Source organism: Petaurus breviceps, unplaced genomic scaffold (assembly GCF_028583685.1).
Source record: "Petaurus breviceps papuanus isolate PSGF00001 unplaced genomic scaffold, PetGlider_PUasm1.0 174, whole genome shotgun sequence".
NCBI classification, from domain to species: domain Eukaryota; kingdom Metazoa; phylum Chordata; class Mammalia; order Diprotodontia; family Petauridae; genus Petaurus; species Petaurus breviceps.
In genome coordinates this window covers 3,433,829-3,457,315 of record NW_027185761.1, presented here as the reverse complement: position 1 = coordinate 3,457,315, position 23,487 = coordinate 3,433,829, and the positions used below count along the sequence as shown (strand labels likewise).

At 40.6% G+C, this 23,487-nt stretch overlaps 1 protein-coding gene across 1 annotated transcript in view; it reads left to right on the top strand.

Moving 5' to 3' along the window:
- The window catches only part of COBL (cordon-bleu WH2 repeat protein), a 371,034-nt gene extending 352,506 nt beyond the window's left edge, over window positions 1–18,528 (top strand). Inside the window, exon 17 of the mRNA XM_069083710.1 lies at window positions 17,089–18,528. Coding sequence (XP_068939811.1) covers window positions 17,089–17,106 — 18 coding nt within the window. The 3' untranslated portion in view covers window positions 17,107–18,528. The remainder of the gene's footprint in view (window positions 1–17,088) is intronic.
- The last annotated feature ends 4,959 nt before the right edge of the window (window positions 18,529–23,487 follow it).

The window sequence follows — 23,487 nt, the reverse complement described above, 5'->3', positions numbered from 1 at the left end:
AGAGGCATGTGGTTTTGCTTTTGTCTGCTTCTTCATATTTTTGGGAAATATTAAGGCCTGCAGCCTTGTCACCCTGTAGCATTCAGCTACTCCTGCAGCCTTCTCAACATGGTACATCTCTCTGTAAGGCCCACTCCTTAGCCCACTGGGGTATTCCTCCTTAAGCCTCCATTTTGTGGAGGGGTCTTCATTCCCTTCTAGCCTTGTTCATGTCTTCAGAACCATGCCCTTGTACCGGGTACCTTCATCCCCATCCCTCCCCATTTTCGACTTCTTTTTCTGTGTTTTCTTCTCCTATTAGAATCCTTAAGGTCACAGACTGTCTTTTCACTTGTATTTGTATTCCCAGCTCTTAGCATTCTGTCTGGCACTTAGTAAAGCAAGTGCTTAATAAATGTTTTCCTTCCTTCCTTCCTTCCTTCCTTCCTTCCTTCCTTCCTTCCTTCCTTCCTTCCTTCCTTCCTTCCCTCCCTCCTTCCTTTCTCCCTCCCTCCCTCCTTCCTTTCTCCCTCCCTCCCTTCCTTCTTCCTTTCCTTCCTTTGACCTGGGCCCTAAGAATCTTATATTGTCCTTTACCAACTATCTTATAAACCATGAAACCCCAATAGAATCTAGATTTTATTTTCTTTGGGCCATTCAAGTCCATCCAGTTCACCGGCAGGATAATCAGGCCCTACAGTTCAACTTTGGGGAACATCCTGTGGATTTGCTTCTTGGTGACTTCCCTGCCTCTCTTTTATCTTCTAGTAACTGAATTCTTGACTTGCCAAGTTCAAATCCGTCTTTCTTACTTAACTCCAGTGAAATCCACTCATTTATTAGTCTAGCCTAGTGCCATTTCTCACACATATTCTTGCACCAGAGAAAGTTTTAGTGTGAGTGCCACCCCTCCTTTTTTGTAAATAAAGTACAACCTGTCTTTTTTTATTAAAGGAAATATTCTTTAAAAATAAAAAACTCTATCAGTATAAAGCCCTCCATAGTGGGAAAGTGTTTGGCAGAGATACAGGGGAGGAAGTGGCAGCTTTAGCATTGAATTTTTTTTTATCCCCCATGTGAGGTCTGAAATATTTCATGTGTATCTGTGTCACTCAAATCCTCACTGATGCTTCAGCATGGTCTGGCAGTGGCCTATAGTTCTCAAAGACTTTGTTAGAGAAATGCAAGCTGTGGCCAACCCTACCAAACTGGAAAGACTTTGAATATAAGTCAAGGGAGGGAATGCATTTTTGTTAACTAAGGATCAGACTGATGATAAGTGACGATTAGTGTCACTGAAATTTCTGAAGACCATCTGTTTAGCCCTAGAGATATTGCGACCTGAGTAGGCAGAGGGAGTAACACGTTGACTCAGTCAGATTCTGGAATTAGATGATTTTTGTATAGATCTGTGATTTACTCAGTGGATTTTCTTGTGAGGAAACCTCCTTCTGCCCGTGCAAATCAGCAACTCCCCTTTAACTTAAATTTTTAGAGAACTGCCCAGAGCATGAAGAGGTGAAACCTTTTGCCCAGGGCCACACAGCCTGTATGTGTTGAAGACAGGATTTGAAAGCTAGGTCTCTCTCACTGAGGCTAGAGTTCTCTATCTGTCATACATACTATTTATGCACATATATGTACAGCTAAGTATTTACATTAACATATCATGTATATTTATATATATAAACATGATCTTCAGTTAAATATTTCTTTTGAGATCTTTGCCTTTTATCCATGTTAGTCCCATCACAATTGGGACAATTCACTAAACAATTCACTAAAATTCTATTCATCATCTTAATTTACCTTTTTATCACCCTGAAAACTAGCAAGTGATGACAAAGTACAAAATTCTAATGAATTCATTTCTTTGGGGGCCTCAAGTTTCCTAGGCAAAGCAAGAGAGTTATAGGACATCTTTATTTACTAAGGGCCTGTCTAAATCTAAAATTCTGTTCATTATGAATCTAAGATTCAATTTTGTGTAATAGCCAACAATATCAGCTGTCCAGGCTTTATTGAGAAATTACTATGCAGTGATTTGCCAAGTTTATTCTGGAAAGAAAAAGAAATTCAAGCAGCCTCAAATGGCTTATATACATCCCTTCTTCCCGGTAAGAACATCTTTCCTCATCTTATGACAAAAGCCGAAAGACAAAAGAAACAGCCTCCTAATGAACAGAACGTTGCTCCTATGTAAGCCCCTCTCCTAACCATGCTTCTCCTGATCATAGGTTTTCTGACCAGCCAGTTTCTCTGTCTTTTTAAACTGGAGCTGTCTGCTATTGCTAATTTTAAAGCCACCATGAGATACACCCTGTTAATGGTTTTCTACTGGTTCCCTTAGAATGGCCCTCAAAGGCTTCTAGGTAACTTAAAACCATATTTCTGGACCAGCCTGCTTTAGTTACTATCCATAGCTTTTCAAACATATTTACCTTTCTAGCTTATCAGCTCACCAAAACAGAACATTTAAAACACAGTTAAACAAATCATAAAAAGCTTTTAAAACAAATTGTCTCAGTGATTTCTTCACTGAGACAATAAAATAAAATAATTAGTTCAAAAATATGCTAAGGGGGGGGCAACTAGGTGGTACAATGAATAGAGTACTGATCCTAGAGTCAGGAGGACCTGAGTTCAAATCTGACCTCAGATACTTGACACACTAGCTGTGTGACCTTGGGCAAGTCACTTAACCCCAATTGCCTTGCCTTCCCCCACTCCCCCCAAAAAATTATGCTAAGGAGAATAAATGCTTATTGGGTTGGATAGAATAGCTGAGTTTGGAGGTTTAACTCGGTTGGAGGGTGCAACCCTGCTTCAGCCAATTGCCTTCTCTTGCAGAATAGCTGTTCCAAGGTAGTAACTCACAGAACCCCTCTCCTAGCCCATGCGCATGGATGTGCATGGTCGTGTGCAAGACAGATTTAAGAATACTGATATTTTAGTGCAAATCCATCATTTAATCTAGAAAAATAATTCAAGATGTGTTCTAGTGATGATTAGGCAGTGGTGTGATTTCTCATGTATAATAGACGGAAAAATTATCAATAAGTATTTCAGGAAAAAATGGTGAATGTGTGACCTAACTTCAGATCCAGACCCCACCCACAAAGGGAGATTGAGAGAAGGAGCTGTGGTGGGTCATCTGCCCCAGTACAGAGAGGCAGTGTTTCCACAGGAACATCCCAGGACAAAGGAAGTGTTCTTACGTGTGTCCCAATGGTAGCTAGAGAACACTCTTCTCAGATCCCAGATATCTGAGGCCTGTGGAATCTCCCAACCAGCCCACAGAGCAGGAAGGCAGTCACAGTCAGTATGAAACCGCATGTGCTACTCTGAATTATGGGATAGACCAGGTCCTAACTTTAGCAAAGATACTTAACTATCTTCAAAAACCTGGGCACAAATCCATTGGCCTTTCAGACTTCATCTAATTCTCTGTCATGGCTTGGGTCACTGCAGTTTAATGTGGCTCTACTGATATCCTTCTTCCCTTGGTTTTTGCTTCTGCTCCATGAGGCTGGGTGTTGATGAAGCATTCTTGCCAGAGGTCATTCCTTTTGCTATTTCCTCAAAGACAAAAAACGTACCCCTCCCCCAATACTCAGTTCTGTTTTATCCTACACACTTATCTGTCAGCTATACAGTCTGATGCAGTACCCGCATTCAAAATAGAAAACAAACTCTCATACCAATTCCCTCTACTACAATCCCTGAAAATGAGTTATTTCATTAAACCTAAAATTTTCTTCCTTATTGTTCCATATTGTGGCTCTAGGTGGCGCCATAGTGCACAGAGTGCTGGGCCTGGAGTCAGGAAGACTCCTTATGAGTTCAAATCTAGCCTCAGACGCTAGTTGTGTGACCCTGGGCAAGTCACTTAACCCTCTTTGCCTCAGTTTCCTCATATATCATATGAGCTGGGGAAGGAAATTGCAAACCACTCCTGTGTTTTTGCAAAGAAAACCACAAATGGGATCACAAAGAGTCGAGCACAACTGAACAACTGAATGACAAACAATTGTTTCATATCAGCACTTTCCTGTTAAGTAATGGAACTTAATGCCAAAATGAAATAGTAAAAACTAACTAAATTAAAATAAGTATGTATGTCTTCTGCACTGAAAGGTTAATTTTAGACAGGGCCATTTTTTTTCTTTGTATATCTAAGCATCTTTCCTTCAAAGTAAACATTCTGTAAGAAATCTTGGCAGCCCTTAGACATAGATAGGAAATAAGAACTAGAACTTTCACTTTGCAGAAGAGAAAAATGGGGCAGAGAAAACATAGATGATTTGCCCAGGGTCTTAGATCAGATGAGTGTCATATCTAGGAGTCAGACATCTTATCTGGGCCAGGCTTCTACAACCCTTGGTCCTTTTACAAACCTCTGACTCTTTGCAAACACAGATGACTCTCTTCCCACACCAGGAGCTTGCTGATGTAACACATAAACATACAAATATGATTTGGCCTTGTCTGCTCCCTGCCCCTTGAGTAATTATTGAGCAAATAATCCAGGAGCTGTAAAATATCTCAGGGTTCATGAGGCACAAAACAAAAAGAAAGACATTCCTTCCATGTAAATCATGGTGTCCTCCTTCCCAGAATATGATTGAATGGGAGTGAAGTCTGAATCTGTGGTCATTCAAAAATATTGATCAGCTGCTGTCTCTGAAAACTAAACCAAATAAAATAAAAGGACATTTAGAGTTATCTTTTTAATATACATATATTTCAAGGCTTAAATGAACTGCTAATATCCATTAGTGATTTACAAGATCCCAGATAAGACCTTTGTTTACACAATATTCTCAGCTAAATGGTTTGTTCAGTGGGTGTTCTTAGACCAGGAAAGGGCTCCATAGACACCATTTTCATGTGCCACTTAAGCCCTGATGAGGTTGGTAGACATAAACTTAACAGCCAGTGATTCTGGTTAGCTATGTCATTTACCTTAGGTAAGTCAGTTAATCTCTTCTCAGGTACTGCGTACAAAAAAAAAAAAAAAAGAGATTGTATCACAGGGCCTCTGAGAATCCCACTTTAGTTCTAAAATGCCATAAACTGATGATGATGAGAATAGAATTCTTTGCAAGTATAATCTAATTTGTCACACAATGATGTAAATGTGAAAAATGCTGCTGCTTTTTTTTTTAATCTAGAAATTAGGACAAGCCTGAATGTGCCTCTTGGTATGGAGCAAATTCCAAAGTTAAGGCTTTACTTGTGGAAGTATAGCACTAAAGAATCTAGATAGATTTCTTAAGACAAATACAAAGTCATTCAGCTGGATTTGGGCAGCTAGTCATATTATCAGAATCTTAGTGTCAGAAAAGACTTTAGAAGGATGTCTTCTGGGGGGTGGAGCCAAGATGGCGAAGTAAAAGCACAAACTTGGCATGGGCTCTGGCTCCAGCCACTTCCAATACCTGTTAAAAAAAAAATGACTCTAAACAAATTTTAGAGCTACAGAACCCACAGAGTGACAGAGAGAAAAAGCTTCCCACTGAAGGCAGCCCAGCAGGCCTATAGGAAGGATTTCTTGCACCAAGGGGGAAGCCACGTCGTTCTGGCCCCAGAGTGGCCCCAACCAGCAGCAGCCTGAGCAGCCTTCAGGAGAGTGAATCACCAGCAGCTGTGGAAGTTTCCAGATTTCTCAACCATAAACGCCCAAGAGAAAGTAAAAGGTCAGTGGGGAACTCTGTTAGAAGTGTGAAGGAAGAGCATGGTCAGGCCCCTGCCCTCAGGTCAAGAAGTGGAGAACTGCTGCCATGTGGCTGCCTATGGAGCTTATAGCCTGCAGATCATAGAGGAACCAAGCAACCATTCAGAGGGTAATCGCTCTTGCTCTGACCTGCTTGGATCTGGATCATGGTCTTGGGTGGTGATCCTGGGGTGTGTGGCCAGTGTGCCAGAGTTTGTGAGGGCTATAGAGAGGGTGCACAACTAATAACCCCAGCAGCTGTGAAAACCCCAGCAATTTGGGACAAAGCTCTCTCCATTCTGGAAGCAAAGTTCTAACATGGCAAAGAGCTCAAAAGTCAAGTAATTGGCTAGCAATATGAGCAAGCAGAGGAAGTGCAATCAGACCATGCAATCCTTTTGGGGGACAAAAAGGATTAAAGCGTGGAACTGGAGGAAGACAATGATGCAGAACTCCTGCATCAAAAGCTTCCAAGAAAAATATGAATTGGTCACAAGCCATGGAGGAGCTCACGAAAGATTTTGAAAATCAAGTAAGAGAAGTAGAAGAAAAACTGGGAAGAGAAATGAGAATGATGCAAGAAAATCATGAAAAAAAAGTCAACAGCCTGCTAAAGGAGACCCCCAAAATACTGAAGAAAATAACACCTTAAAAAGTAGACTAACTCAAATAGCAAAAGAGGCCCAAAAGGCCAATGAGGAGAAGAATGCCTTAAAAAGCTGAATTTGCCAGATGGAAAAGGAATTTTGATTCAAAAACTCACTGAAGAGAATAATTCCTTCAAAATTAGATTGGAACAATTGGAAGCTAATGTCTTTATGAGAAATCAAGATACTATAAAACAGATCCAAACAAATGAAAAAATAGAAGGCAATGTGAAATATATCACTAGAAAAGCCACTGACCTGGAAAATAGAGCCAGGAGAGAGAATTTAAAAATTATTGGACTCCTGAAAGCCATGATCAAAAAGAGAGCCTAGATACAATCTTTCATTATCAAGCAAAATTGCCCTGATATTCTAGAACCAGAGGGTCAAATAGAAATTGAAAGAATTCACCAATCACCTCTTGAAAAAGATCCCAAAAAGAAAACTCCTAGGAATATTATAGCCAAATTCTAGAATTCCCAGGTCAAGGAGAAAATACTGCAAGCAGTCAGGAAGAAACAATTTGAGTACTGTGGAAACACAATCAGGATAACACAAGACCTAGCAGCTTCTACATTAAGGGATGGGAATATGATATTATGGAGGTCAAAGGAGCTAAGATTAAAACCAAGAATCACCTACCCAGCAAAACTGAGTATAATGCTTCAGGGGAAAGTATGGTCATTCAATGAATAGAGGACTTTCAAGCATTCTTGATGAAAAAAAAACAGAGCTGAACAGAAAATTTGACTTTCAGATACAAGAAGCAAGAGAAGCATGAGAAGGTAAACAGGGAAAAGAAATCATAAGGAACTTATTAAAGTTGAACTATTTACATTCCTACATGGAAAAATGATAATTGTAACTCATGAGACTTTTCTCAGTATGAGGATAGTTGAAGGAAATACATATATGTATGTATAGGAGAGTGGATGTGTGTATAAATATATATGTGAATGTGTGCATATGTGTGTACGTGTATACATAGAGGACACAGCATGAGTTGAATATGAAGGGATGATATCTAAAAAGAAGGATGTCTTCTCCAGCTTCCCACCTAATGAAGAAATTGAGACCATAGGATCTATGACTAAGGCCATTTAGCCTCTCCTTAAACACTTGCAGTGGTGGAGAGATCACTGTAAGTCTACCTATCCCATTGATAGGGGGCAGCTAGGTGGTGCAGTGGATAGAGTGAAGGGATGAGCAGGAAGACTCATCTCCCTGAGTTCAAGTCTGGCCTCAGATGTTTACTAGCTGTGCGACCCTGGGCAAGTCACTTAGTTTCCTGATCTGTCAAATGAGCTGGAGAATTAAATGGCAAACCACTCTTTCATAGGAATTGCTGCCAGCCCAAGTTTCGCCCCCACTCTATTTGTGAGGTTGCTTTCCATTTTCACAATTTTGTATATATTACTGTTCAATTTCCTAATCTTAGTTGATTGAATGCTCCCAAGTCTGACAAGATAAATTTTGAGTTTTTAATTCATCCACCACATTAGTTCCACCTCCCAACTTTGTGTCATCAGCAAATTGCATGGTGCCTTCATCCAAATCCTTGAAAACAAACGCTGAATAGATCAGGGCCAGAAACCACTTAAAAATCAGAACTGAGTCAAAGACTTCCATTCTTTCGAGCCATTTTTTTTGCAAACTAAAATAAGGCTCCTTTGCCTTCTTTCTTGCCTTTTCTCTTCACTTCTCTAGCACTTGAGTTTTGCATTAATGTTGTGTCTTAACATCCTGAGAGATTTCTCCAGAAGTGCCAGAAATGGAATACAAGTCAGCAATTCTTGGTCAGGGTCAAAGAGTTTTTGGTGAATTAGAGAGTACTTTTGTTTTTGGTTAAAGTTAATTTTTTTCTTTTAACAGGAAGTTTGCAGGGGGTTCTCCTAGATGGAACACAGAACCCTCAACGGCCAAAAGCAGTACACCAGCCATGTCTCTCACTCACATTGCCTGCAATTGTTCTAACATCAAAGCCTATTTCAATGTTTACCTGCTCCCTCACCTAAATGGGGACTGTTTTTTTTAATATGATAAACATATATACTTTTCAAAAATTATTAGAATGAAAATATTTCTTCAATATTTTGATAGATTTGTGGTCTCATCAGTGTATTTCCTACCCCCAACAATGTAGGTACCAACCAGTTCATGCTTTCTCATCTATGAATCTTGTCCATGTTTTATATTAATAATAATAGCATTTATATAGTACCTTAAGGCTTTCAGAGTGTTTTGCAAATACCTTCTCATTTTGTTCTCATAGCAACACTGGTAGGTAAATACTATTATTATCATCACTTTTTTACAGATAAGGAAACTGAGGCAGGTAGTGGTTAAGTGATTTGCCCCAGGATCGCACAACTGGCTGGTATTAGAGGCTGGATTTGAAATCAGATCTTCTTGCCTCCATTCCCAGTACTTTATCCACTGCACCACCTAGCTGAATAAATCCTTCAAGGAGACTCTATTCAACATTCTAGCAGCCTTCTAGGATCTTTGAGATTTCATGGGTACCAGCTCAGCACTGTGGCAGTCCCTCTGCTGTCTCCTGCTTTTGCTATACAATTCACTCCTCTCTCTTTCTGATCTTTGATATCTTTGATGCCGTTTCCTGAGCACAAGTTTCATCATGCTGTGCTTTGGCTTCCTTAAACCCACCATGTATCTTTCTGTTGCTTGCTGAGTTGCCCACAATTTTTGATGCTTCAGAGATTGTGGCTTTTTCCTTATAGTATTACCCAGACAGTTTTGGTGAGCAAAGTTGGAGTTTTGTGTCAAAGAGCAAATTGGAATCATTGGAAGTTCAATTTATCAAATTGGGTCCAGTCTGTTTTCTTTGTCATTTCTGGTCCCAGCTGAACTTGTCCATGATAGAGGTAATGAAGATTAACTCAATGGGTGGTCATTCAGTTGCGTGTCATAATCTATGCCAGTCATCTTCAAAGTGTGGACCTTAGGATTACTCCAAGGTGTAAAGACCTGGGGAGCACACAGAATACATCCCATCCTATCCAAGATAGCTAATCCATGGTACTGATCTCTGATCCTTTATCTTATAATAACAAGGGTACTTAAGTACCATTGAGAAAATTCCCTCATATTTTGTGACTACGTTAGGCACCACTTCTGCACTCCCTGGTAGTGACTGGTGAGCTTTTATGTTTTAGGTGAAACCCAGTGAACTCTGCAGCATGAGTAGACACAGAGAAATTGTAATGAACTTCACAGTTTTCATTGCATAATAATAATAGCTACCATTTATATAGCACTTACTGTGTGCCAGGCACACAATACAAATATTATCTCATTTGATTCTCACATCAATACTGGGAGGTACATACTATTATTATCCCCATTTTACAGATGAGGAGAATGAGGTAAATGGAAGTTAAGTGACTTGCTGAGGGTCACACAGCTAGATTTAAACTTGGGTCTTCCTAACTGCAGACTAGTACTCTATCCACTAAGTCATGTAGCTGTATCATTACATTATCCTCCTTCCCCTCTAAACCCACCCCTCTTCCAAACTCTATTTTTGTGAAAGGCACAACTGTCCTTCTCTCCCAGGTTTTCAATTTCCTTGTTATTTTTAACTCCTCGCCCAAGTCATGTCAACAAGCATTTATTATGAGACAGGTTGCATGCTTAAACACTGGGAATATAAATATAAGCAGAATAAAGATGCCCCTACCCTTGAGGAACTTACATACTAACAGGGAAAACAGCACAGATAAGGAAACGAACTGCAGGGTGTAGTAGCAAGGCTGGGGAATGGTAAAGAAAGTCTTGAAAGTCTGGAGTGGAGCCTGGTGATGAATAAAGAAAATGCCTTGGCATTTCCCTTAAAATGGAGGTTCTGGGAGCAACTAGCGAGTCAAAGGAAGGGATAAAGGGCACTTGCATTGTGAAAAGGCCAGTGGTGGAATGAACTTCCAAGGTCAGGAGTTTTTGGGGTCATTGAAAAGTAAGTCCAGAGAGTCAGGAATACACCCAGGAGAGGAATGAATTTGCTCAACTGAAATGGCTCCCTTCAAAATTACCAGAGATCTCCTAACTGCCAAACCTCAAGGCCTTTCCTCAATCCTCCTACTTTTTCATCTCTCCCAGCATTTAACCACCATTTTGACCACCTTCAGCTTCTGAATACTTAACTTCTCTTTGGGTTGCTGAAAAAAATGTATGTCACTTATAATCATTAAAAAAAAAGAAAACCTTTGATATCGTCACTTAAAATCTTGGAACAGAATTTTCTAACATGTTTACAAATCTGCCCGTAGCCATTTGTTTTGTGTCTTTTAAAATAATCAATTTCATTTTTTGTGATTACATTGGGCACTTGCCATGGCCAATCCCTTTCAGCTCTCTTCTAAAAGAAAGACTATTTGTGATAAATAGTCTTAAGGTTTCTGAGGAAGATGCAAGCCTTTGGTCTTTTTTATTTCTTGCTCTCAAACCACATTTTTCCACTATATATTTTTACCATCCTCCTAGATCCCCATTCTCGCACTGATGCCACTGATGATCAAAGCAAATGTCCACAAGCTTTGAAGGATCTTGTCAATTTCTTCTTAGAATTGAATGTCAGAGGTGGAAGGGAATTCAGAGGCCATCGAGTCCAATCTTTTTTATATAAGGAATATAAGATTGTGTAAGCTTCCACAACTCCTTCTACACTCCTAGAATTTCTCCATTTCATCCTCTATGATATTGGAGCATACATGGACATTATACTCATAGTATCTTTGGGTTTTGTTTCTTTTTTTTGCTCATGTTCCTTCAGAGCACTTCAAAACATAATGACCAAACATCTCAAGAAATGTTTCTTGTGGGCACATAAACATAGTGACCATAAATTTAGAGCTGAATAGGACTTTAGAGGCCATACTCCCATAGTCCAGTCCCTTCCTTTCAAAGACGAGGAACCTGAGGCCACGAAGGGTTTAGGTGACTTGCCATAGGTCACAAAGATAGTAAAGTAGTGAAGAATTCAAATCCAGTTCTCTGACTCCTAACTCAGCTCTCTTTTTACTGTCACACTCTAATGAAATCAGTCCTTCCAGTCTCATTGTCTTTCCGAGGAAAACCTTTGAGCCTTCCCTCTTTTCAGATACAACTTCTTTATATCTTCTGAAAATGTCAGCATTTGTTTTCTCTTTTTGTTAATTGGTCTTTTGGTAATCACGCAAGTATCGCTTCTGGCCAAAGCACAAAGTTGTCACCTTTAACTTGCCACCAGTTTTGTTGTTGAGTTGTTTCAGTCATGTCCAACTTTTCACAATCCCATTTGGGATTTTCTTGGCAAAGATACTGGAATGGAATTGTCATTTCCTTCTCTAGGTCATTTGACAGATGGAGAAATGGAGGCAAACCGGTTAAATGACTTACCCAGGGTCACACAGCTAGAAATATTTGAGGCCAGATTTGAACTCAGAAAGATGATTCTTAATGACTCCAGACCTAACACTCTTAACTACTCTGCCACCCAGCTGCCTAATTGCCACCAACTGCATTAATGTTTTGTCATGAGTCTAGTAGCTGTGGGATTCTTAGCACCTTTCTGACCTTGCCACAATCACTGCATAAGGGGAAGGGGCATCACAGGATTCAGACCCATGGTGTACTTGTCTGTGTTTCACAGATAGTTTTGACCAAATTATCCATGACCTAGTGGGCAGATTCCTAACAGGGAGCTTCTTTACCTTTAGCTAAAGACTGGTCCTGAGCTACAGACATCAATCTGTTGCTTTAAAAAAAATTAATTCTGTTTAAGATCATAGCTCTAGGATTGGAAAGAACCTGTGAGTCCATCTCGTTGAGTCTCCTCATTTTATAAAGAAAATGGGACCCAGGAATGTTCAGTGCCTTGCCCAAGGTTACACAGTCAATAAGAATCGGAGGTAGAATTTGAATCCAAATCTCAAGCCAGTGTTATTTATACTCTACCACACTGCCTTCTTACTTATTTGAGAGAACCAGAATAGCCATATGTGATTTGTTGTGTTTGTGCATTCCTAGGTAGGCATAGTACAATGTATATATGGGGAGGGGGGTTATGAGACAAACAGAGAGAAGCAAAAGAGCCTGGAAGGCATTCAGGGAGTAGCAAGTCATTCAGTTTGGCTAAAACCTCTCAGTAAATTTAGCTTTAGCACATTGCATGGCACATAGTAGGTGCTAGTTGATGAAATGAGGTTGGGGATGGCAAAACTGGAAAGGTAGCTTAGGGCCAGATGGTAAAGAGTCTTAATTGCCTTATTAGGGAGTTGGGACTTTATTGTCCAGGTAATGGAAAGCCATTGAAGATTCTGAGCAGAAAGTGAAATGATTAATTCTGTGGAAAATCAATCTTGGAGTGTATAGGATGGGCTAGAAGAAGAAGTGTCTGGTGGACAAGACTAGTTATGCATTGACAGGGTTCTAGAAGAAAGGGATGAGGCTGTCATGTGGAGGATGGAAAGGAGGAAAGGATAGGAGAGATTCTGTGGCTAATTGAATGCCAGCACTGGAGGGAACTTAGGAGAAGGAAGACCAGAGGCTATCCTGAGGTTTTAAGTCTGGATGACTAAGAGGATGGGAGTACCTTTCTCCATGACAAAAGCAGGGAATTAAGGAGGGAAGATCTGGTTTGGTGGGGCTTCGAGGAAAATGAGCTGTTTTGGACAGGCTGACTTTGAAGAAGTGCTCACGGGACATTCAGCAACAAACATTTATTAAGCATGATGTGTGTATGTATATATGTGTATGTGTCACACACAACAGCAACAACACCACTTCAGGCACCACAATATAGTAGCAAAAACCATAACAATCTTAGTGCTCAAAGACTTTGTATTCTCCTGGATGGAAACACTACCACAGATCCATAAATACAAAGTAACTTCAGGGAGAAAGGAAGATCTCATCAGTTTGGGAGTTATCCACAAGGAAATTTTTATTAAGCTGCTTCTGTGATACAAAAAAAAGATAGTCTCTGTTATCAAGGAGTTCCGTCTACTAGAGGAGACATAATGCAAACAACTTGTTCCATCATTCCAATTCTTTGTTACTCTGTGGACCATATCATGCCAATACTTTCTGTTTGGTAAAGATACTGGAGTGGTTTGCCATTTTTCTTCTCCAGTGGGTTAAGCCAAGCAGAGATTATGTTATTTGTCCAGGGTCTCACACCTAGTAAGTGTTTGAGACCAGATTTGAACTTGGGTCTTCCTGTCAGCACACCCAGCACTCTATTCACTGAGCCACCTAGCTGCCTAGATACAAACATCTACATAAACAAAAATATATTACAAAATAAATTGGAGGTAATCTGAAAGGGAAGGTACTAAGATTGAAGATGACTGGGAAAGACTTCTTATAGAAAGTAAGACTTTAGCCAAGACTTAAAGGAAACCATGGAAAGCTAGGAGGCAGAAGTAAGAAGGGAGAACGTTCCAGCCATGGGAAACAGCCAGTCAAGCCACTCAGGGTTGGGAGATGGAGTGTCTTGTACAAGGAACAGTGGGGAGGCCAGTGTCACTGAATCAGAGAGTGTATAAAGTATAGGAAGACTGGAAAGGTAGAAAGAGAACAGCTTATGAGGGGCTGTGAAAGAGAAATAGAAGATTCCATTTTTTTAACTGTCTCAGAAATAGGGAACCTGTGGAGTTATTGATTAGTAGGGGTGATATGATCAGACTTGCATTTTAGGGAAATCATCTTGAAAGCTGAATGGAGATTGGATTGTAGCAGGGAGAAGCTTGAAGCAGGGAGACTAAGCAGCAGTCTACAAGTCGGAAAGGAAATGGAAAAGTAACTGCCAAGAGGGAAGAGAACCATAACATGTATTGGTAGATAGATAGATTGGTAGGTAGATCTGTTCATCAGTGCCAGATGTTAGAGAAGAAAGTTTCCTTCCAAGAGAAAAAGGAAGAAGAAAAACACTTGTTAAAAAAAAAACCACTTTGGCCAGTAACTGGCACATAGTAGGTGTTATATAAATATGTTCTCTTCCCTTTCCCCCTTCAGATTTGATCATCCCTTGGTCAGCAGTGTCTTTTAAAAGTGTGGTTTCTATGTAGCAATAGTGTAGTGATTTGGGTTGCAAAAGGTTAAAGGATTGAGTGGGTATAGATGGACTGAAGCAGCAAGTGTAGCCTACTGTTGAGGAAGTGTAGTAGTTAAAGACAAGAAAAATAGAACATCAAATATGAGGGAGAGGGGTGTGTATGTGTTTAAGCATATTAAGCAGAGGGGAAGGAGCCAGCAGAAAAATTTGAAGTTGCAAGGGATAATAGGAAAAAATTGAAGCCAGGGCCAGAAACATAAGAAGGACTGGGCTCAAGAGTACATGTGGAGGAATCAGCCTTGGAAAGGATGACCTAAGGATGGAGAGGGTGGAGAGAGATACAGAGATATTTTTTATGTGAAAAGGAAAGAAGGAAGTTGAAGCCCTTCCCTCCTGTGGCTGGAATGCACTCCCTCCTCACATTTGACTTTTAGAATCTCTAAGCTTACTCCAAAAGCTCAGCTGAAATACTCCTCCCTTCATGAGTCTTGTGATAAATATGTTAGGAAATCAACAAGAATTGAATAAAAGTTATTCTAGAACAGAAGTAAGGGCCCAGTTGAGGTTAGTTGTAATGAACCCAGTCAGCACAGTTTTATGGTTTTCTTTGGCAATACTAAGACTTAAATGTAGGAAATGAAAAAGGGGACACAGAGGCCAAGATTGGTATGAAAGGACCTTAAAGTCCATCTCACTCAACTCTCTTATTATACAGAAGAGTAAACTGAGGCATAGACAGGTAAGATAACTTGCCCAAAGTCACCCAGAGAATGAGAGGCAGAGCCAGGAAATGAACTCAGATCCCCTTCTTCTAAATTCAGCAAGCTCTTCATTGTACAAGGGTGTTTCTAGCTTAGACTAGAACAGGGGTGGGGAGCTGTGGCCTCAAGGCCCTTAAGTGTGACCATTTGACTAAATCCAAACTTTACAGAACAAGTCATTTGTTTTCTCCATTTGTGGACTGGAATGATCTGTGATGTTCTCTCTGACTCTAATATTTTATCATCCTTATGAGTCAATCCAAAAGGGCTTCTTCACTAGGTCTCAGTCTGCCTTGGTCTAACCCTAGGAAATTTAATCCAGTCCAGACTTAGGGGTTACAGAGAATGTCCTCCACCTTCCAAGGACCTAGTCATCAAGATCCCAGCAAACAGAAGCCCTACCCAATATATGCCCAACCTCCTACAGGCATTCCAGCCAGAATAAGCAGTGCTATTTGTGAGAGAAGTCGGCCTTAGTGGTATGGGACTTCCTTCCAGCCCCTGATCCATCTTATTTCCTATTCAAAACCAGGTCTAGACTGGTTGGCAGTTTTTATAGCAAATGAGCTCAACTCTTTTCCAATTTAATTTTCTTAGATCTTGGGGAACATGACCCTGATGGAGCAGAGGTGGGCAGATTTGGAGGAAAAAAAACAACTTCTAACCTTACTAAAGCAACCAAGGGCCCTGGAATCTGTCATCTAAATTCTTCAACAAACCAAATTCTACCCAGTTGATTAGTGCGGGAAGACCATCCAGGGTTGAGCCAGTGGTGATAGGATTTGAAAGATATGATTCCCAAAGTCTAGAATGATGCTTCAAATTGTATGGAAACCTAAAAGTTGAAAATTCAGTAAACATATTAACCCCTGTGAAAAGGAAGTTCAGTTCATAAGCATTTATTAACACTTGCTCTGGGCAGTGCCCTGTTCAGGCTTTTTTATTTCTTTAGATTTGTATAACCCTTCACCTTTTATGAAGCCCTTTCACACTGGATCCTCAAAACAAAAGAGGACAGACTAAATCATAAAATTTAGAGCTGAAAGAGACTTATAAATCTTCCACTCCCGCTTCTTCATTATATAGATGAGAAAACTTAAGTCCCAGGGCACTTCAGCTTTCACAACTGGGGCCCATACTGAATCTCCACTTTGCTACACATTACTACCCTTTCTATGTTCCATAATGTGTAGTCAAACTGGCCACCCGGTTGTCCCTCACACCCAACACTCAACACCATCATACATGCTTAGAATTCACTTTCTCCTCACCTCTGCCTTATTATATCCTGGATTTCCTTCATGGCTCAGCTCAGATACCACCTTGGGAAAAGCATGAGGCTTTCCTGATTTTCCCCAGCTATAGTACCATACCTGCTTGGTACATGTTTTTAGCATACAGAGATAGAAAAAGAGATGTGCATGTTATCTCTCCCGCTAAACTGTAAGCCCCTTTAGAATTGGGACTGTTTTGTTTTGTACCCTTGCACTAAGCACAGAGTAATTCTTAATAAATGCTTATTCGTTGATAGGTTAAACAGTTTTCCTGAGACCACATAGGTAATAGAACTTGGATTTCAACTCAGATCTTCTGACTCCAATTTAAATGTTCTTTCCACTATACCACGCTTCTTTTCCCTTTACATATTGATTAGTCCTTATGTTACAATTTAGGAAACTGAAGTTCAGAAATGTTGACTAATCCAAGATCACACAGTACCAGTCAACACTCAAACCCAGAGTTCTTACTCCAGAATTTCTAGTGCTCTCTCCCACTACCCCACACTAGCTCCCCTCCTTGTTTTCCAAAACAGGTCATATTTCCTTTAAGGTGATTTTAATTTTACCCAAAGCATCTAGCACTTTAATAAAATAAGATCTGTATTTTGGTTTGAAATCTTTTAATGGTGGTATATATTTTTCTTCATTGCAGGTCCCATTGCTTGTTTGAATAGTGTATAAAGAACAGATAATTGCAAAAGCTAACCCCGTAACACACCCATAATCATCATTCAAGGACTTGGAGCGGTGAGGAACATCACAAGTCGGTATTACTTTCTTGTCTATAGGCCAAAATATATGTAGTTAATTTTCAGAATGTTCCTGTATAATGGTTCAAAGGGAAAAAATACTTTTTGCTGCCCAGCCTGTGTGCCAAGGAAATGTGTTCTGCCTCTGAATATATTTAAGGTTGCCAATAAACTATTCTTGTTGGCAGGTTAATAAAAATATAAATATTGTGTAGCCCAGCACTACAGCACTAACACTTAATTATCCATTTGGGCAAAATGGAAAGGAGGTCTTTGTCCTCCACTGATTACAGACTGCCGCCAAGCCTTTTTACCGTATACAGCTGTTCGAAAAACATCTACTCATTTGAAATCTGCAAGCAAAAGATAAAAGGGTCAGTGATCAGTTAAATGCAGTTGGAAAGTAATACAGGGCCTATATGTCTTGGAAGGAATTTTTTAAAAGGGCGTTGTGACTTTTTCATAGCTGATTCTTGCTTCCACATAGACTGGGGCGCATAATCCCATGATGTTTCATAGATCAGTATCTGACCCACTGTTTTTCTTTAAACAAATTATCACAATCCCATGATATTTATCAAACTGTCATTTGCATAGGATCCATGATGTGAGGCACTGGAAAGGCAGTCAGTTTCAGATCCTCAGAAGGACCAGGGAGCAGTCTTTAGTGACCATAGCATAGGTTGTCTCTGAAGCTTGTCACATGTGGGGATATGAAGTATAAGCTACAACTGCACAGCTGCCTACTGACCCCAAGGAATGTCCATAGACCCTCTTGGTCTCTGAGAGCGCTAAGAATGAGAAATCATGTGTTTACATGCCACAGAGATTGAATTGGTTTGGGAAATGACTTTGAGAATTTTGCTTAATGGTTCATGATCGGGGACTCAGGCTTGTCCCTTTCAGCCTGCACAGCAGGATCCCTGCCTTCCCATCCTTGTACTATAAATCTTCTTGTAACCTTCTGTTTGGTGTCACCAGTATTTATAACCAAGTTTAACTTCTCTCTTAGCATTCTGTATATATCTTTAAAAATATTTTATTAAATTGAAATAACTTTAAAAGATAAATAGGAATCACAAGGATTTCTTTTCCTGTTATCTGTATCATCTTGAAAAAAAAGAAATAGAAAAATCTGTATTTTAATTTTTTTTATGATCACTTCAGCTCTGGGCATCATCTAAAATGGACACCTTGTTTTTCATTGCTTCAGCTTAAACCAGAGAGACACATGTCACTAACTTTCCAAAGTGAGGAGAGCATTCAGCCAATTGCTTTTATCTGCAACTGTCTGTATTATCTGACTGTTAGTGCCACAAATAAAACAAATTAAGTTGCTATAATTGTGTGAATTTCCATTACTCCATTTCTCATTTTGTTTTGGGGGTGCAGATATCCCTAGAGCACAGGTGTGGCTGTATCACTCTGTGTCTCAAAGAGCTTCCTGTCGCCCAAAGATAAGATAACTAATTCCGCCACCTGACATTTAAAGCCTTTCACAGTCTGGCCCAAACTAACTTTCCAGACATATTTCGCATTACTCCCAGTAAAACGCTCCAGGAAGTCACTTACTTGCTATTTCCCATGCTCTACAACAGGACACCTCCCACTTCTGTGCCTGAAATATACTCCCACTTCCCTATACCTCTCGGCATCCCCAATTGCCTTTGGGGTTCAATTCTGGTGTCACCTCTAACATTTGCCCTACCCTGATCTCCCCAGTTGTTAGCACCCTCTCCCTAAAAATTGTGTTGTATTCATTTCTGTCTTTTTACACATCGTGTGTCCCATCCCCATAAGAATGGCAGCTCCTTGAGGGTGAGGAGTTTTTATTTTTGTTTTTATTTCTATTGCACTTAGCATAATGATTGGCACATAGTAGGTGCTTGATAAATACTTGACAAATTTAGAAACATTTAAAGTCACAGAACCAAACTTAGAATGGTGCACTCCCTTCACTGCTTCATATATTCATTGTTTTCCCTTTCACATCTGTCCAGTCCTCAGTTTCCACTTCTGTAAGATGGAGTTGTTGGGCTGGATGATCTTCAAGTGCCCTGAGTTCTTTGAGTTACTGTAGGCTGTTCAGTACAACTCTGCGGAGCAGAGAAACCCACAACTAGAGATTTCATTCCCATAAATATTGAGCCAGGAATCTCCTGTGTCTGTTACACTATCAACACTGCTTGGTGTTGTCCATACAGAAGAAGGTATAGGCAACACAGAGAAGAGAGGTCATATTTGCCTGTTGAACGACTACCTGGTATTTCAGTTTTCTCAGGAAGAAGGGAGGACCAAACATTGTAAATAAAACATCTTGAAAAGTTTTCCTTGGTTAAAAAAACCAAAATTTTCAAAATCTCTTTTTGAAACCTGTTTCAAAAAACAAAAACAAGGGGCGGCTAGGTGGCACTGTGAGTAAAGCGCCAGCCCCTGAGTGAGGAGGATCCGAGTTCCGTTCTGGCCTCAGATGTTTAACACCCACACAAAAATACTAGCCGTGTAACCTTGGGCAAGTTACTTACCCCAACTGCCCTCCAAAAGGCAAAAAAAAAAAAAAACAGGATAGAATGTGAAATGAGTTACAGAACTTTATAGGACATATAAAGCACTATACAAATGCTGTCTTTTATCGTGAAATCAACATTTTTTCAAGTTGCTTTTATAAGTTTCATCTCATTGTTTGGGAAAAATACGAGTAATATTAGCCCCATTTCAAAAATGGGCACACCGAAGTCCAAGAAAATTAAATTATTTGTTCAGGTTGTCCAAGCAGTACGTTATGCGTGGTTCTGAAACTTGGGTCTCACCGTGTGTAGGATGGTGAACTTTCCACTACCTACGTTATGTTAAAAAGAATCAGGATTCCAAAGGAGGTGCCAGTTGGGTGCTCCTCTAGACTCAGAACACTAAAAGGGGGTATCTACTGGTCTTAGCATTAAACTCTCTGTTTTTTCCTCAAGACTAACAGCTTAGGATATGTCATTCTTCTGAATGGACCCGTTTGTTATTGATCATTATGTCCGGGACCTATGGATTTCACTAGTGTGAACCTCTCTTCACCAATGCAGATTGAAACCTATCTGATTCTGAGAGCTGTGTAAGGCTCAGAGATTAGTGATTTAACAAAGTCCTCCTTTAGGCACCAAAGTCCTTCACAGTCCAACTCCAACTTGTCTTTCTGGGTTGATTAGACATTATTCTACTTTATGTACTTTGTATTCCAGGCAAATTGCCCTCTGTGATGTTCCACCAGTCCCTAAAATGTTCCATCTCCCACCTCCTTGCCTTTGCCCAGGCAAAGTCTCCTCAGTTTTGCTTCATGGAAACCCTAGTTCCCTTCAAAGCTCACCTCAGATACCACAAGAGAACTTCCTTGACTTCCCCTTCCCACTGAAATTGTAGATGAATATTTTGTATTAACTTTTTTGTATGTGTACATGTCATTCACCCCTGTTAGAATCTAAGGTCCTTGAGGTCAGGGACTGTTTCATCTCTCTACAGTGCCTGGTCCATTTATGGGGGAAAGGGGGAGGGAAGGAGGGGAGAGGGGTATTAAGAAGGGTATTTAGCCTGTCATTTCTTATTAGTATGAGGAATTTTTGACCCAGTTCCCTCTATCAACACAGATCAGCAGCTGTTCTGAAGCTTATTGTCATAGTTTTCTGGGGGCACTGAGAGATTCAGTGACTTGTCCAGGGATTCCCAGTCAGGATGTGTCAATGGCAAGGTTTGTACCCAAGTCTTCCTGCTGGTGAGACATTTACTTTCTTTATTATTTCAGCATACCTCAGTTCAGGATGGTACTAAGAAATAATTTAGGGATGCTAGGAATCTTATCAGGTAAGTTAATGACTTTGAAAAATGTCCTGTCCCAGGAAGCTAATGCTTTTGTTGAATTTGGTACCAAGGGGGAAAAGCCAACAAAGACTGTCCTGTGTTCAGGCTATGAGAGGGGAACTCTGAAGCAGAGATTTCCAACCCTTAGGGACTTATTGTAACACCACCCTATCATTGCTTATCTCCTTTCACAGCATGTCCCACCCTCTAACCCACCAGGGTAAATAGGCCAGAGTGCTTTTATAATGCCAGTGTCTGAGCACAGGAAATGACCCTGGCAGTGGAGGCTGACAGTGCTATGGCAGGCAGCTTTTTCCCATGTGGTGGTGTGTTTAGCAGGCACTCTCTGTACCCATGGCCTAGCTGTGTGGTATCATTTTTTGTTCTTAAAATACAAAATTCTCAAAATACCACTGACAGCAGCCTTTGAGATAAGGAACCCTGTCAAGTGTCCAGAAACTATTTAAAAAGCAGAAGCACCTGGTCACTCTAAATACGATGCCAGGGGGTGGCTAGGCGGCCCAGTGAATAGAGCACTGGCCCTGGAGTCAGGGGGACCTGAGTTCCAAATCCAGCTTCAGACACTTAACACTTACTAGACATGTGACCTTGGGCAAATCACTTAACCCCAATTGCCCTGCCTTCCCCCCTCCAAAAATAAATAAATAAGATGCCAGTTCTCATATTATCTAACACCATCTTTACCATCATCTATCTTTTTCTTCTGCCTGGAAAACTGAAAATTGTTGTTGGTAGCCTTAAGATCACTGACTTTGGAATCAGAGGACCTAGGTCCAAATCTGATGCTTTCTCTCAGTGTGACCTTAGGCAAGTTACTTGTCCTCAGTTTCTTTATCCATAAAATTAGGTTTGAAGACCTGAATTCAAAAATACTAGCTCTGTAACCCAAGGCAAGGCACTTAACCTCTCTGTCCCTCAGTTTTCTCATCTGTGAAATAAGGAGGTTAAAAAAAATAAGGAAGTTGGATTTGGTAGGTGGTTGCTAAGTTACCTGCCATTTCTAAATCTGTTAATACTATGACAAAATGGTCTTTAAGGTACCTCCCAATTCCTAGTCTATGGTCATCTGAATTAATACTTTTTCCAAACCTATTCCTAGGCCCTCATTCATCCTTACCTTAGAACCTAAATGTTTTCATAGGGACCGCTGCAATAAATTACTTGTGCCATCATTCTGTAGGTAGGGCCATAGCCCAAATATGGGAAAGAATAGATGGTGGAGAAACCAAAATAAATCAATTGTGCACCTAATGGGTATATAGCACTGTTATGTACTCATGGCACAAGTATGCCCTTGGAGCGTCCCCCTCCCCCCACACTGGTATAGCTTTGTCACAGAGCTCTGTTAGGTCTTCCCATGTGATGGTGTCCAATCCAAAACCATCGAATCCAAAACCAAAAAGGGAATTTTGGAGGGGGTCAGAACTGGACCCACAGTTCTGGGCTTGGGAGAGGGACTTCTGTGAGGGATCCTGCTTACTTACTATTCCCCCCCACCAAGAGCAGCTCAGTTCCTTAGGGAAGACCCCCCTACCCCTAGAGTCGATCAGGACAACTGACCCACTCCCCACTACAGGGTTAATGCACACTTTCTGACTAGGCCTTTAATCTGGACTAAAACAAGATCCCCAGAAGTCTGGGTACCCCTAAGCCATTCTGGAGCTGGAATGGGCCTACTCTTCAGCTACTAAACACTAGTCTCTGGAAGTGGGCCAGCTAACATTTCACCGAAGGGCTGCCGACATAGAAGCCAGGCTGGCAGTTGCTAGGCAATAAACCTATAATGAGCCAAGAATTGGCTGACCCAGCCTATCCACCATTCACACTACTAGCCAAAAGGATACCAATTGTAGGAGAAAGCAGGGAAGACCACGGGACATGGCGTTACTATAAGCACTTACTTGTCAATGAAGCTTTTCTTCATTCACAACCCACACAATAAAATAACAGGTGAGTGTGGGTAAGGCCCCATTAGAGCCCAGGTGACATTGGTGTTGATGACAGGAAATATCCTGCTTTCTGAAGATAATCCATAAATGAAGAGAAATTTCAAAGAGAGATCAAGAGAAAACCAAGGCAGGGGCAGCTAGGTGGCACAGTGAATAGAGCACCAGCCCTGGAGTCAGGAGGACCTGGGTTCAGATCCGGCCTCAGACACTTAACACAAAAAATAGCCGTGTGACCTTGGGCAAGTCACTTAACCCCAATTGACCTCCAAAAAAAAAAACCAAGGCTAATGCAAAAATTAAGCAAACTAGAATAGAAAGATAAAAATGAAAATGCAATCAGAAGAGGCCAATAAACAGAAGACCACCTAATTATCTTTCCATATAAAACTGTCATAATGACAACTAGAAATACATATAAACACACATTTTCTGCTGAGGACTTCTAGCACAGGTAAAATCTCATCCCTCAGAGACTATATTCACCTGCTGGGG